The sequence below is a fragment of the Aquila chrysaetos genome, chromosome 2, assembly GCF_900496995.4.
Source record: "Aquila chrysaetos chrysaetos chromosome 2, bAquChr1.4, whole genome shotgun sequence".
Classification (NCBI taxonomy): Eukaryota; Metazoa; Chordata; class Aves; order Accipitriformes; family Accipitridae; genus Aquila; species Aquila chrysaetos.
Genome location: NC_044005.1, coordinates 50138961 through 50154619, shown reverse-complemented (window position 1 = coordinate 50154619; position 15659 = coordinate 50138961). Strand labels below are relative to the sequence as shown.

Here is a 15659-nt window from a genome sequence, read left to right as displayed (position 1 = left end):
ATGCCTTCTAATTCTGAGAACAACAGTCAATCAACTGGACCAAGTTGGGACTTCTTAACCTATGGCTATTATTCTCCTTTAAGGAAGCCATTTATCTATGAACTGTATCTGATTCAGATTCCAGAGCAAATTGATTACACGTGTCTAATTATCGTATTAGAACTGACACTCAGTTTGATACATCTCACTATACATGACTGAAAATAGCTGTTTCTGTGGTGTATGGGGCTGGGGGTCTCACTCCTTGTTGAAGGAGGACTCGCCAAAGTCTGAGTAATAAATAACTACCCAACACTCAGGAGCTTTTGCAAAGCTTCCTTCAAATTATTGTGTTTCCCAATGCAAGCTAGAAATCTAATTTCTCTCAAGATTGCTAAAGCTTATTAATAAAATGGCTATATCCATTTGGGTTGTAGCTGTAAATTGCCCAAGACAAACTACTATCTGTAAAATGATCCAAATGTTCACAGGCAAAGTTACAATGGGGTGACAAAGGCATGTCTCTGTCCTTGCAGGAATTCAAAACCTGGCGAGATAAGGCTCTGAGCAACACAGTGTAACTTCCAAGTTAGCACTTCTCTGAGAGAGGGGCTAGACCAGATGACCTCCAGAGGTCCCTTTCAACCTAAATTATGCTTCCATAAAATATCACACATATTTTTGTGTGTGTGTAGAGAGAGTATGTGTGTGCATATGCGTATTTATTTTTATATGTAGAGCTTGTGTACGCAACAGGACCAAAAAGCAGATGCCACACTTATTCTTGGTGAATCAAATGGGTGTATTCGTAGCGTAAGTTGAGTTTAAGGTAATATTTAGTGTTCAGATGGGAGCAGCAGATCTTGGCGCTTAAAGAATTGTAAAAATAAATTTGCTGCCACCTAGAAATGCTGTTTGCTCACTTCTTGCCCTTAACTGAGACAACGAAAATAGACTGTCTTTTGATTTACTGACAATTTAATTCCCTTTTAGGTTCTGGGGTACTGCAGTTTGGGCAATGTATATAGCCTTGACAAGGAAATTTGCAGATTTGAGATTTTTTTTAAGTGATCCTCTCTATGATTTTCTTCACAGAAATAATGAAATCTATTATTCTGAAGTTTTGTAGAAGCTATTCTTTAAAGAAATTTGTGTGAAGGCTTTATGCACCTCTTTAATAATGGTAGGATCCCTTTTGTTTTGCATAAGTATCTCCAGGCTACTGAACAAAAGGCAAAGGAAACCTTTCCCTCAGAAATTTAAGAGGGAGATGCACAGAACTGCCAGCATGTGTAATGAATGTTTCTCTTGCTGAGCTCAGCCTGGGCTCCAGGGAGGAAGAGGCATAACCCCGCTCCCCCTTGTGCGTTTGGGGAATGGTAACCACTGGCGGCTCCCCACACCCACACTTGGCCATTTTTTACCCCAAAACAGAAGAGAATGAGGCAGAGAAGAGCAGGGGGAGATTTATTGACTGAGTAAAATACTAGAAGCCAGGCCTTGGCCAGCTGTGGCAGAGATAATTGTGGGGTGATTTGTCGGCCTGACTTTGATAATCCTCCAAAGCAGGCAGTCTGGCTTTCAGGCAGTGGCTGTATCTCCCAGCATCAAACACAGTCCGGAAAGTGGCTTGACCTGATTTTGGGAGAAACAGGAAGAAGCTGCCTGACAACCCATGCAAAATATTTAGCTGAAAAGAACAAACAAGTCTCTGGACAGACAAATAAACAGTGGATTAATTTATGGGTTTTTAATGATGGAAGAAAAGCCCATTAAATCCAGGCATAAACAACACACATGGAAGCAGCTCAAGACCATGGAAACCAAGCAAGAAATAGCTGTGTTGGGAAAGCATGAGAAGCTCCAGGGAAGGTGTCGGAGGGAAGACCTGCTCGGCTTGGGAGCCTGGCAGAGCACAACACAACATTTCACCAGATGCTTTGAGTCCAGCCTCAGGGACAAGTGAGGTGGGAGATGAGCACTGAGGCATATGCAGGGTGGCTGGTAATTCTCATGTGTTTCTGCATTTGGATGGCAACAGGTTCATGCTTCTCACTGACATCTGCACCTAGCAAGACCGCCTAGTCCCTATAGCACATTTCAGATCCTGAAGGCTGTCAGTGACGGATTTTTTAAGACAGCAGTAGGAGGGGATGTTCCCAGTCAATGTCCTCCCTGTTAGCAGCGTCAGTCTGGGGGCTGAGTTACAGTGACAGCAATTCATCATGGTGATGCTGCCACCTCCCCTGCTCGCTGGTGCTGAGCCGGGCTTTCGAGGAGCCAAAGGCTCCTCACTTTGGGGAGCCCTCCCTGCTCAGGTGCACCCTGAGCTTCCTCTGTGAAAACCTGCGTGCAGGTGATGAGCCGCAGCAAGGAGAATGTACAGCAGGACCGTGCGGAGGGGTGGGCTCACTGATCCTGCTCTGGCCTCTGCTGAGCTGGTACTGGGAGCTGAGCTGCTGAAAAGCAGATGAAGACCATCTACAGAGGAGCTGGCACCCAACGAAATGCACAGCCTATTTGCTGAGTAGTTCAATGCTCACTGACTTCTCCTGTCAGTAACAGGACCTCAGTTTCTCAAGACTGCAAAGGCAAGACTTTCAGCCTTTGCTCTTGATTTTGACTTGTCTCAGTGTTTGCCTTTTTAAAAAGTGGTGCTTGCCTGCCTGCCTCTGTATCATGAACCCACAGGAGCCAGTGAAGAGAAAGAGTTGAAGCAGGTTACTCCTGGTGCTGCAATAGCTTGAAGGGTAAATAGTTTCAATCTGCTGGACTATCAAGCTTCTACTGTCACTCACTTCCTTTACGAAGTTGCAGCAAATCCAGCTCTGATTTGACTTGCCAGGCTCACCCACATCCCTCACTTTCTCTGGCCCAGAATTCCCTTTTTTGCTTCTTATTTTTCCTTCACCTTTTCAAAACGTGCCGACTTCCTAGACCAAAATGTGCTTGGGCAGCCTGGTGTGCAGCAGAGGAGCTTGAACAGTTAGCGATGTAGTCACCATCTCCCTGACACAAGTGTGTCTGTTTTTCCTATCACCCTCATAGTCTGGGCACACATATGACTCAGCCATCTCTGTCCTCGCTAAACCTCAAATACTATCCCGTTCCAAACTGCAGGACTTCGGAAAATGAGGTGATAAAAACCATACAAGAAATTCTTTTATTGGTACTTGGGAAGGGTCATGATGGAGGTTTGACAGAAATATTGTTTGAAATTGAGTGGAAATGCAACCTTCCAAAAGGGTAGTTTTTACTGCACCATTCTGAAAAGCCAGAAGTCTCCTCGGAAGATAAGTGAAGGCTCCATTAGCACTCACCCTGAAGACTGGAGACATGTTACTTATTCTTATGCCAGTGAGTTCAAAGAGGATGCCCGAGTAATAAAAAATAGCTGCAAGGGTAAGACCATCTTAAAGCACTAGTTCTATTCAATACAAGGTCTGCTGGAAAGGATAGTGATGAATCCTGTGGGATATACAATGAGCCCAGTCAAATCTCTCATTCAAGGGAAAAGCAGAGGCCTATCAGGGATGGAAAAAATTCTGATCATCAAAGCAAGCTATGTCTTAGAGCTCAGGGACAAAGGAAGAACTGCCAAAAGCCAAGCTGAATTTCACCTTGCAAAGGAAATTAAAATAATAGCAAAAGGTTCTTCAGCCATATAAAGAAAAAAGGAATAAGGAAAGAGGAAGAGAGACTCCTGTGGGATGGGGGTGCAGATGAAATGTAAGACCATGGTGGAGAATGTAGCGAGTTATTAGCTTTCATCTTCAGGGAGGTTGTTTATGGGGAACCTGTGAGCAAGTCTTTGAGGGTGTGAAAACAAATAAAGTGTGATCCACCTATTAGCGAGCTTCTAACCAACTGCAGTTTGCCCCTTGGGATATTCAAGTAAACCAGCTTCAATTTTGGTTTATCTTACTAGGTCAGGCTTAAAGCTTTAGTGATTCGGAAACAGATTCACAAGCACATTGCTGCCTCAGGGGTGGGTCAGGCAGCTCATCATGGTAAAAATTCAGCTTCAGCACACTTGTCTTTTGCCATGGTGAATTTGTCAGTCATAGATATCCTGCTAGATAGAAAGGGGATTTCTGTTCCAAAGGTCTGAGAGCTGGAAAAATTATATGGCTAAGAACTAAGGTGAATTGAAGCAAGCCTGATGATTACATCAATTAACTCTTGTGTCTTCCACTTTGAAAGAATGACTTTTTTAGGCTGCAGTCACTTTAAACTCTTTTAAGCCCATGCTGCTGCTGAGATGGGACACCTTCCTCCCGTCTCTCCCTGACTTCCCATTCCCACTCCCTATCTTTGTGCTGGCATTAGCTGCTATGTGGAGGGATCAGAGGACTGATCCAGCAGAAAACCAGTTTGCCATCTCCATCCATCCTTGGGGAAAAAAAGAGAAAAGTTTACAACCTAAATGTGCTCTACAGTCCTCCAACAGAGAGAGCACCTTAGGACCCTGCCGGATATAGGTATTTATCAGAACTCCTGAAAGATGGAAGAAAGGACATCCATATCTTGGTCTGAACTGATGGAACTTCCCATCCTATAAGTCCATTCTGTTATCCTGCAAAGATGAGTTCTCCTTCCATGCCTCAATTTATCCATCAGCAGACTGGTAAAACACTACTTAGGCTCAAAGAAGTATTATTTCAAACTCCTTTGAAAAGTGCTGTACAAATTCACAGTGCATTGTAAATAAAAGCAGATACAAACAGATATGTCTCTAAAATTAGAGTCCATAGAAGATGACTTTTTCAAAGTGATTATTCAACCAGTTCATGTTTCAGAGATGAGAACATGCCCCTTTTTATTTTATTGCATTTTAATTTTTCAGCATGATGCTCAAAAACAATTACTGCCTTCTGCCGAAGAAACAAGAGTTTGAGTTTGAGGGAGCAATTTCTTAAGGCTCTTATTAGGGAATGTTTGGCCATGTAATAATTCTGAAATGAAGCTTTCTCATTTAAAGAAAAAATAGCTCCAACAGAGGTGAAACCTAGTAACAGCTAACATTTTCTTTAGGTCTGTCTCATTTTTATTACTGTTTTATCCTGCTCCTTTCTTACTCAGCTCTACTGTCATTGCACAGATGTGCAAGCTGGGCTCCACCCCATAGGTATCATGTGTGTGGGCATTAACATTAACAACAAGAAGAGCTCTGAGCACACAGGAGATCTAGAATTTGTCAGCTGGAAATGAGAAACTTGTTGGGTGAAACTGTGGCTCACTGTGATGGAGGAATGGACCTCGGAAGGGAAGAGAGAGGTTCCCTTTGAAAGGCTTTTACTGGGGTTCTTGGAAAACGGTGTACCGCAAACCATTAATAATGAAGGAAAGTGCAGGTTTTTATTCTTACTCTTTTTGCCTCAGATAACCTATTGTGCAAAAGATACCTGTTTTTGTAATACATGTGTTAAGAGGATGAAAGGGATAATGCTGTCTCTAAAATCACTTGCTTCTCTTCAGAGATTATGTGCCTGTTATTCTTTTTAGCAGCTGAGCTAATTAAAAGAGGAGCTAAAACACATCCCTGTTTTAGTTTTACTCAGTGTGCTTATTTTATGGGTCGCAGACCTTTGCTGAATAATGAGACTGCTTCTCCTACAGAGTCAGCTAGTATCCTTTCCCGGCCATTAGTGTATGTTTTCACACAGCAGTTAAGAGTAGGGGGGAAAAAAAAGAAAGGATTTCTGTTAAAAAAAAAAAAAAAAATCAAAGCCAATGAGTGAACACAGGGGGAAATCTACTATACTAAGCTGGATCTGTCCACTTAATAAATGCGCATTAACTCGACTGTCTTTTTTAAGTCCCAAATGCAGGATTGTGTTGAAAGCAGACTAAACTACTACAGAAAGTATATTCTGTTTAAGAAATGCATTGAAAACCTGTCTGGTATAAGTATGACTGTGTTCTGCTGGATAAGACCACCATTGTCTTAAGCTCTACCTTTTTAACAATTCAGATGATCATGTTTCACATAGAAAAAAAAGGCTAATGCACATTCTCCTTTGATTCAGGAATTGGGGTCTGCCTAATGTTTTCAAATAGGAGGGTCTCTGTTCCAGGGTTCCTGTTGTCATGTAGTGTTTAGTAGCTATAAATTCAGACATAAATAGTCCTGATGTTGTTCCTGATAGGCCATAGGTTTGCTTCACCGTGCTCCTACAATAGTGCCTTTTTTACATTTGTAAGCTTCTATTCTTAACTAGGCTATGACAAACAAATAATAAACTCCCAACACCTCTGCTCCAAGGAGGGAAGAATCATTAGTTCAATAAAAAAATTATTATTGAGGTGTCCATCGGGTCCTTAACAGGTTTTCCCATGTGACTTCCAAAGCTTGTATCTCTCTCCGCACTGCCTTGTTCTGCTTTGCCCGTGACAAAAATCAAGTATCTTGGTGTAACTAAAAGGAAAGCCAAATAAAAATTGTGCTTCCTATTTGTGAGGTCTAGACTTTGCCCATCTAAGCGCTATAATGGTGGGTTAATGCAAAACCAGCATTAACACAAATAGCTCTAGGGTTTTCTGTTTCCAGTCTTAACTGAAAACAGGACTGTCAATTCGGTCTTTCTAGATGTTAAAGTCTCAGTAATCCCACTACCCCTCACCCAACATTGCCCCAGTTGTGATGGCCAACTGGTTGTGTCATTTCCACCATTTTCCTCTTTCAATAAACCTGCATGCTCTGCAGCCCCTCGTCTTCCCTGCTCTACCCACTGCTGCAGAGAGGACTGACAGGTAGCTATTCCTGTCAGAAACTTCCCATTCCCTTTCTTCCTACATTTCAGCAGCCCTTCTTCCCTCATGGTAAGCTGTAACATGCAAAACAGAGCCGTACTCCACACCTCCCAAGTCAAAACTCTGCTCCTTTCCCATTTTCTTGTACCAAACCCTTATATCCCCTCCTTTCCCTCTAGGGACAGGCTGGTTGGCCCACAGGCCCAGAGAACTGCACCAGATGTTCATGCCTCCACCACACTTCAGATCCAGTTCCAGTTTAAACCTCAATCTCCTCTGCATGCATCTTCCCCTTGCCCTCAAAACACCACACAGCTTCCTTTTACTGTATCTTTTTGCCATAGTTGGATTTAAATTACAGGCCATCCATGCCACTAGCCAGGATTTTTTTAGCATCTAAAGCAACCTGAAGAAGTCTGCCCTAAACCTCCCCCTCCTTCGGTTTCTTCTCTGTGATTATGAGCTGGCATTTGTGATCTTATTATCGGCACTGTGGCCTTGTGTCTTCATCTGAGAAGGGCTGTGACAGGATAAAATAGCCGGGGTAAGGTGGTTGCCACATTACCCTTCAGGCCTTGATTTCTCTCTGGGACAGAGGAGCTTATTCTGGCCAGAAAATTTGTACTGGTGTGATCGGGAAGAGATTTTGTTATCTCTGCACTGCAGGACAAGGAACAGGGACAGGTAATGAATGTAGTACTTTTGAGTTAGTGACAGCATCGATGAGGTTAGAGAGCCCAGCCTTTGCTAATGGGGTCTGGGGGGCAAAGCCGGACTTCTGCAATGGGGGAGAATATTTGGAAATCTGTGGAGAAGAAGCAGCTGCAGTATTGAAATTCATGACCACATAACATAAGAACGTGCTTGTGTGATAAACATGGAGGAGTGGTGCTGGACCTGTCCTGAGGGCTTGCTTGCTGTAACGGTGTGAGACCTGGAACACGTTGGCAGCTTACTTGCAGTTAACGTTGCCCAGATAGAAACAGTCCACACAGACAGCGGCGAAGCCCTGAGCCTCCACCTCAAATTTTACTCCCTGCAGCTCCCCTGGGGTGTGTAGTCCAGCCCTCCCCAGGGGCTGCAGATGCCCTCCGGCTGCCAGCCCTTTGTCCCTGCGGATAGCTCGCCTCCCTGCCCTGTGGCGTCCCCCCCCATTTGCCCCGCACCACGTCCCTGGTCCTGCAGGAGGGAGAGGGGCATCCGCATCCCCAAGGGAGCTGGTGCTGCCGGCAGCACCCGCACGGCCCTGCGGTGGTGAGGGCTCTCTCTGGGTGATGGAGAGCCAAAATCCTGGGCACCGGCAGGCTTGCAGGGACTCCTGGGAGCCCCTCGAGGCCTTGGGGTCGAGAGCGAGTAACCCCAGCTTTTCTCCTAAATAAAAAGCAAGTCTCCTTCCCTTTGTCCGTGCTAGGAACCTAAACATGTGAACTGAAGTAACCCATTTGCTAAGATTGAATGCATCTGGATGTGTCTGAGTGCATCTGGCCTCCACTTCTCTAGACAGAGGCTGGAGGGGGAGGGGAAGAGAGGTTGGGAAGGGTTTAGATAGGCAGAAACACATACAAACACACATATATTTTTAAGGAAATATGAGTCACTTGCACTTCAAGTTTATTCCAAAAATCAATTCCCAGCCCTCCCCGACTCCTGCCCCCAACTCTTGCGGCAGGCCCTGTGCAACTGGGTGTGATAAATACGGATAAAAATTGGATACATCTGTGGGGAGGAGGCAAAATGCTATTTTCCAACCTGCCCTGACATGCTAAGGCCACCACGCTTTTGAACCGCTCCCCCGGCTCCAAGTGCCCCTCTCGCCGCTGCCGGAGGGGAGCTCCTGGCCCCCTCCTCACGCTGCCGGCTGCGTGGGGCTCCGCCAGCGGCGGGGCAGGGGAGGCAAGGTGAGGAAGGAGAGGGGCCGAGGGGGGCGGCTCTCCTCCACGTGTCCCACAGGCCCTTCTCGCGCCGTTAGGAGCCGGCGTCGGGGGGAACCGCTGTCGTCCCTCCCAAGCTCGCGGCCCCACAGCCCTCGCGGCCCGCCGCCTGTCGTCCTTCCTCCCGCCTCCCCTCACCGCCGCTGCCGAGGGGGCCCCCGGCAGCCCAGTGCCCGCCCGCTCTGCGGGTGGGCTTCTTGCCCCGAGAGAGACCTGCTGCCCCGGCGGCAGGAGAGATTCGTTGCCCGCCAAGCCCGCGCCTGGGGCCGCTCTGCCACCGGCAGGGCTATTCCTGTGCCGTGCCGGCACGTGCCGCAGAGCCGCCTCACCTGGCCAGCGCGCAAGGCGGCACGCGGCTGAGGGACGGGCCGCCGTGGCGGCGAGTGGGCGCACGTGGGACGGAGGTGCGGAGAAGATGTCCGTGCCCGTGTCCCGGGGGGGAAGCTTCGGCAGGAGGTCAGTCCCCCGGGCGCGGGTGGCCAGCCTGGCGGGCAGACGTCCCCGGTCGCCACCCGCACCCTGTGCCCCGCGGGGCTGGCGGGGAAGGGGACTGCAGAGGCAGGCCCTCTGCCGCTGCCCCTGGAGAGGCGGGCTCTGAGGTGCTGGACTCGACAGCCGTTATTTATAGCCATCGCCATCAGCATGTCTGCATACCTGACAGCTCCCCCGGCAAGAGGGGCAGCTTACCTTGCCGGCGGTGCCGCAGTCTGCGGCAGCTTGAAGGGCGTGTGGTTTGGGGGGACCTCACCTCCCGGTCCTAAGGACTGCAGCTCCCGAGAAAGCCGCCTGCAATGCTGACAGCTAGCTGCTGCAAGCAGCGCCAGCCGCTTCCAGGTGTAAACAGCCCACGTTTGCGGCCGTCACAACAGCAAATTTGCGCTCAACGGCAAATGCTCTTTGCTTAACCTTATCAAGAAGAAACCATACGTGCTGGTTCAGCATAAACTGGAGCAAGGCTTGAGTATAAAAAAGATCATTCTGCTTTAACGAGGCTTCCCCTTTGAAAGAATAATATTGGCAGAACTAAAGCCCAGATCGGAAACAATGTGTGGCTTTTGTTTTCTTTTTTTCCTTCACTTTTTCCCTCCCTTGCCTTCATTCTCGGTGTTGGGGCTGGAGAGGAAAGTCTCTGTCTTGCCAAACTAAACAAATAACGCTTTACAATTCAGAGACTTAAATGCCTCTTTTTATCATCATTTCCTTAGCACTGAGTGTTGAGAAAATAAAGCAGTAGTAAGCGAAGTGATTGCATACCCTTTTCTTGATGGCCATTGGCAAACAAATCCAGTCAGTTGTTTCTCTTTAAGGCTATAAAGTTTGCCTGGAAATCATCCCTGGGCAAACCTCCCACCACACACACTTCATGCCAGCAGGGAGAAAATAAATAAAGCAGAGCCCCTTCTTTCTGTTATTACCATCCCTGCAGATCTCTCTACTTCCCATGACAGTGCACGAGATCAAACCCCTCTGACCACGCTGAAGGAAAGGGACTCATTCGGCCGTGCCGGGAATGCACACGCTCACTTACGGTACCTCTCGGCAAGCAGGAGATGAGCAGGAGCTGGAGGAGAGTGAGTCCTACATGTGTCCAGGGGGCTCGCTCCATACTGCCCAGGCCAGTGCAGCGGTGTGACTGCTCGGGAAGGGAAAGCAGGCAAACAGCTTTTACTGGGACCTCACCAGCTCCGGGCTGCGAGGGATCTCGGATTTCAGACCTCAGCTCGCTCCCATCCTCACCAGAGGGGAACTACCTTCAAGAGACTTCTCAGGCGTCCAGAAGTACGACGTCACCCCAAACCTCTCCAACTGCTGCCTTAACCCTTTCTGGACTCTGGCAGCCGATCCCTTTTGTGATGGGTTTATTGGCTCAGTGCTCAGCTCCGAGATAGCGATTTTCATCTCTGAAAGAAAGATATTGTAAAGGGGAAAGAAACAGAAATGTGAATATCTATATGAGTCATCCCAGTTGCTGTGGGTGAGCTGAAGTTACAGACGTCTCCAGGAGGAGGCACTTTGTACGTGCTCCCTTTGGGCTTGCAGGGGTTGATGCATCCCCGGGGTGCTGGCCCTAACTGCGGGGCTGGGCGTGGGGTGGGTGCAGAGAGGGATTCCTGGCCCGCGCTCTTGTCACTGGGCAGCCTGGCCAAGTGACATGTTCCACTTTACGACGTGCTTAAAATAGCTGTGCATTTTTATGGTGGGGCAGATGAATGAATGAGGCTCGCTAAGAGTTCACTCCACAGTGAATGAAAACCACAAAACACAAAAGGAATCACTTGGCATACATGCGCTCGAGCTAGTCAAAACCTTTTCACGGAGTCCATTTCTGCCAGGAAATGCAATTTTGGCAAAATTGAAATGTTTTGTCGGAACATGTTGATATTGAGGAAATGTTCAATCCAAACAAAGGAGACCATTTAATTTGGATTTTATCTTTGTGTCATATTTTGTTTTGACTTTTCTATTAGCACATGCTACTGATTTTATCTGGTCTTCAGCCCATGTTTCATAGCAGCATACTTTTTTTTTTCTAATACTTTTCTTGCACAATTTTTCAATACTATCCAAAGGAAACATTTCATATTTCTAAATCAGACTTTCTCAATTTCATTTCTGTAGCAAGTTTTCAAAATTTACATGTATTGTGAGGGGGGAAAATTGAAATATTGGTATTTGCTTAGTAGAAACTCAAGTATCTCAAAAAGCTTTAACAAATACCTACAGCTGTTTGTAAAGCTCTTAGGCATGTCGAGCAACCTCAAAAATTTGAGAGCAGTAGCCAATGGAAACCTTGAGTAGTTTACTGCAGTGGAAAATCCATTACACCTTCAGGTGGTCTTTCATGGGGTGAATTCCTTTATCCAGACATCTCTTTAGGTTATGCTTGTCTGTCTACTCTTGACTTTTAACTGTGAACAGTCTTTGTAGTGTTTGTGCACCTTCCATAGAAAACAATACCAAAGTATACATGATCATCTTTTTTCTCTAAATCTCTTAATGCTGATGCAAACCCACCATTGAGAACACTAGTATAAGAAGACCTGAGACAGATGCCAAGATCTTAACCATTACGGCACATAGTGCTACTCAGAACATGTCAACATAACATGGTACTTGAAGGACATTTTGCACTTAGCTGCCATTTGACTTTCTGCATGGCTGTGGAACCGATGCTAACTGCAAATACAGTAACGATCATTTAATAAACATATAGTTTCCACTTCTCAAACACCATCTTTTTAACTATTTTAGTATGATCTATAGATACTAATTGTGGTGGGTTAACCTTGGCTAAGGGCCCCCTTCTCAGCAGGACAGAGGGTGAAGATAAAGACAGGGAAGGTGGTTACCAGCTACTGTCACAGGCAAAAGAGACTCGACTCGATTTATTCCCAATTAAAATAGATGTGGGTAGTGAGAAACAAAAATGAAATGTAAAACAACACGTTGTGTCCCCCGCCTTCCCCGACTAAGTTTCACACCTTCCCTCCTGACTCCTCTACCTCCCCTCTAAGCAGCACAGGGGGACGGAGAACTGGGGTTGCGGTCGGTCCACTGCAGCTCCTCTCTGCTGCTCCTTCCTCCTCGCACTTTTACCCCGCTCCAGCACGGACTGTCCACAGGCTGCAGTCCTTCAGGAAATATCCACCTGCTCTGGCATGGGGTTCTCCAGGGGCTGTGGTGTGGATATCTGCTCCAGCATGGGCTCTCTGTGGGCTGCAGGGGAATCCCTGCTCTGCCTGGAGCTCCTTCTCCCCCTCCTCCATCTCTGACCTTGGTGTTTGCAGGGCTTTTTCCTCTCTTCCTCTGCCTGTCTGGCGTTTTTTGCCCTTTCTTAAACATGGTCTCCCCAAGGTGCCACCAGCCTGGCAGAGGGGCTCGGCTGTGCCCTGTGGTGGGGCTGTTGGAACCGGCTGGAACTGGCTGGAGCCGGCTGGAACTGGCTGGAACCGTCTGGAACTGGCTGGAACTGGCTTGAACTGGCTGGAACCAGCTGGAACTGGCTGGAACCGGCTGTGTGAGGCACGGGGCAGTCCCAGCTTCTCCTCACAGAGGCCCCTGCCGCCCCTGCTGCCAGCACCTTGCCAGGGACACCCGTAGAGTAATTTAGATTCCACACACCCCTATATTTCATAGTAGCTCCTGTTCTCCACCTCTGTCATCAAAGGCAAAATGTTCACAGCTTTTGTAAAAGGTGAAGAAACCGAGGCTGTCAAGTGGAAGTCTCTCTCTGGTGACAGGAGTAATTGTAACGATGGTCTGTAGCAATCTGAAACCCAAAGTCCTAACAAGCGGACAAGCTTTTCCACCGATCCTAGCGTGTGAGCCATCCTGGCTGGTGCCCTGGGTGCTCAGCAGCTCAGGAGCAAGCTACCAAAGCTCTCCAAGTCCCACTGGGCCCTATTATGGTTCAGCTACCATGTTCCCTTGGAGCCCTTGATGGGCACCTCATGCCCCAGAGCCCTGAAACCCTGCCTTGGTGGCCCCCTGCTACTTTCTGATCGCTCACACATATGCTCAAAACTCTTTCCTCATTCCAGCTTTGGGTTCCTCTAACAAGGCATTGCTGGCCAGTGGCAGGAAGAAAAAAACTAAGGAAAAAACCTGAAGTCCCCCAAACCAGATGAAAACAGTGAAAACAGGGAACCCTTACCTCTTTGCAAAGAAACACAAACTATTTTCATGTCTGTGGAATCAAGTTTAGTTTGTTTCCTAGCCCTTATTTTTATTAACCAATTAAATTATTTAACCTAGTAAGTCCTTTTAGGACTGAAAGTTGGATTATGGATATCTGAGGCTTAGGTATCTCTGAGGGGGAGTCTCATGAGGACATAAGCCAAAATCTGGTTTTGGTGTGTGAAGGGAAGGGAAATCCCAGAGCACTGAATAAGGCTGGACATAGGGAAACAGAGTGTTAAGGCCAGACATAGAGGACCTAATACTTAGGTTTCTCATAAAGGCCAGAACCTTTGGGGAAAACATACCCACAAGGGCCACAACTATTTGTTTATTTGAGCCAGCTCCTGTGGTGAGATGTTCAACACAGTAGAAAAGGAGTAGCTGAAGTTGCGTCTTTGCCCTGTGCAAGGAGCAGCTCTGCAGAGACACCTTCTGCTTTACGGTAGAAAAGTGGTCTTTCTGTTTTATGGAGGAGTGGGCTAAAGGGGAAGACTGGTAGACCTCTGACTTCTTTTTGTTCTTCTTGTCTGTGAGGGAAGGTAATTATGCCACCAGGAAATATAATTGCACTCAGTGTTACTCTACAGTGCTTAACTTAGCTTGGCACCTTGCAAAATCAGTTTAGTTGGTGGATCCACTGCCTCCTTAGAGAATGGCTCAGCAGCCAAAGAAGTGAATTCAGCCATGATCCCACAGATTTGCACATGGCCCCAGGAATGACTCTGGGCAACTTACACAGTGCGCCTGAATGCACTTCTTGCATTCCCATTAAGAGGCAGGGACCAAACCAGGCAGATCACACCGGCCAAATATTTCGGGCTGTATGTAATCCTCCATGAAAGAAAGCTAAAAGCTCTTAACCATGTGTCTGTGCTGCTGAGGAATCTCACTGTAGCATTTGGCTGCAATGTTTGTATCTGCCCTATTGCTGAACATACTTAAGAGCAGAGGTTTGAAAATTACATTCCACTGAAACTGAATTGTAAAACAGAGTGCTGCAAAAATTGATAGTTATATATTAATAGTAATTTTAAAGTACCTAGCAATCCATTTCAACCTAGAGTAAAACAAGCCCTTTGGTAATTAATAATTGACCACTGAGTGAATAATTAATACCACTAACTTGTACTTCTAATAATCCGCCATCAAATCTGAGACAAACACTGTGTGGTCCAATCTGCAAGAACAGAAAGAACGCCACCATTTTAATATGGGGAAAAACTGACATGCAGGGAGATGAGCTGAGGTTCATATCCTGAAGCAGTGGTGGATCAAGAACTTCACAGTACTTCAGTAACACAATACGCAGAATACAGTAACTTCACCCCCATTTGGTACTTGAAGCAGTGGACTGTCCTGCTTGAGAGGACTCAGTGAAGAATAACTAGGGATGAATGTATAGTTCTGAATAAAATCAGTTTGGACTTGAAATAAAATCACTGTCTCGGAGCCAGAAGGACTTTTTTTCAGTCTTTGAAATTTTAGTGAACTTTTTATTTCCCCCAATTTTCACAAACTACTGAAATCTCTTGTTTCTGTTACCGGAACATTACCAGAAAACTTTCTTCTTTTGTGATTTCTGCTCAGATGATTCCATCCCAAATGGCCCTGACGATCTTCCAAAGCTCCAGAGGTTCTGCTGGAAGGAAATCTGTGATTTTCAATGATGTTAGTCATTTATGCTACTACAGATTGGATGCCTTCACAGGACATCATTCTTACAAGAACTTTTGGAGCCCATTTCTCTCTCTTCTCACAGGCAAGATTCCCACTGAAACTAGTGGAGTCTTCTGCCAAAGAAAGAGTTTGAATCATCAGAGCTCAAACATGCTCCCAGCAGGGTTGGTGGAGTTAGGTCTTGAACTTTAGTGACTGCCCAGTAATACCCATTCCACTCAAACAAAATCTGAAGAAACCATTTGAAAGACATTGAAAAGAAAATGGACCCATCAAGAGGCTGGAAAAGGCTTGTATCTCAGATGAAAAACAAAGTTCAAATGAAACTAAGACCTGGAGCTTTAATAGTAGCAGCAGGAGCAGTTAATGAAAGATTAGCACGAATGTTTTATTCCTCCCCTCAAAGCATTATTGTCAAATAAGGAGGTCCTTTTAGAGGAGAGATTACAAAGTGTTTGCCTTTAAAATGCAGCTTTTAAAAGAAATCCCAGACCTTACTGTAACATCTGAGGAACATTTTATAAGTTTCTAGGAGTATTAAGAATATACTTTGCCCTTTGGGCTTCGAGTTCTGCCAAATGTGTGCAATGCAATATCCAGCATTTATGAACCACAGTAGAATTGCGGCAGCCTACCTAC

At 46.3% G+C, this 15659-nt stretch overlaps 1 protein-coding gene across 2 annotated transcripts in view; it reads right to left on the bottom strand.

Moving 5' to 3' along the window:
• Positions 1-10406, bottom strand: part of PAMR1 (peptidase domain containing associated with muscle regeneration 1) — a 58428-nt gene extending 48022 nt beyond the window's left edge. For both annotated transcript variants that reach the window (XM_030005660.1, XM_030005666.1), the window contains exon 1: positions 10197-10406. In XM_030005660.1, coding sequence (XP_029861520.1) covers positions 10197-10269 — 73 coding nt within the window. In that variant the 5' untranslated portion in view covers positions 10270-10406. The remainder of the gene's footprint in view (positions 1-10196) is intronic.
• Positions 10407-15659: the final 5253 nt, after the last annotated feature.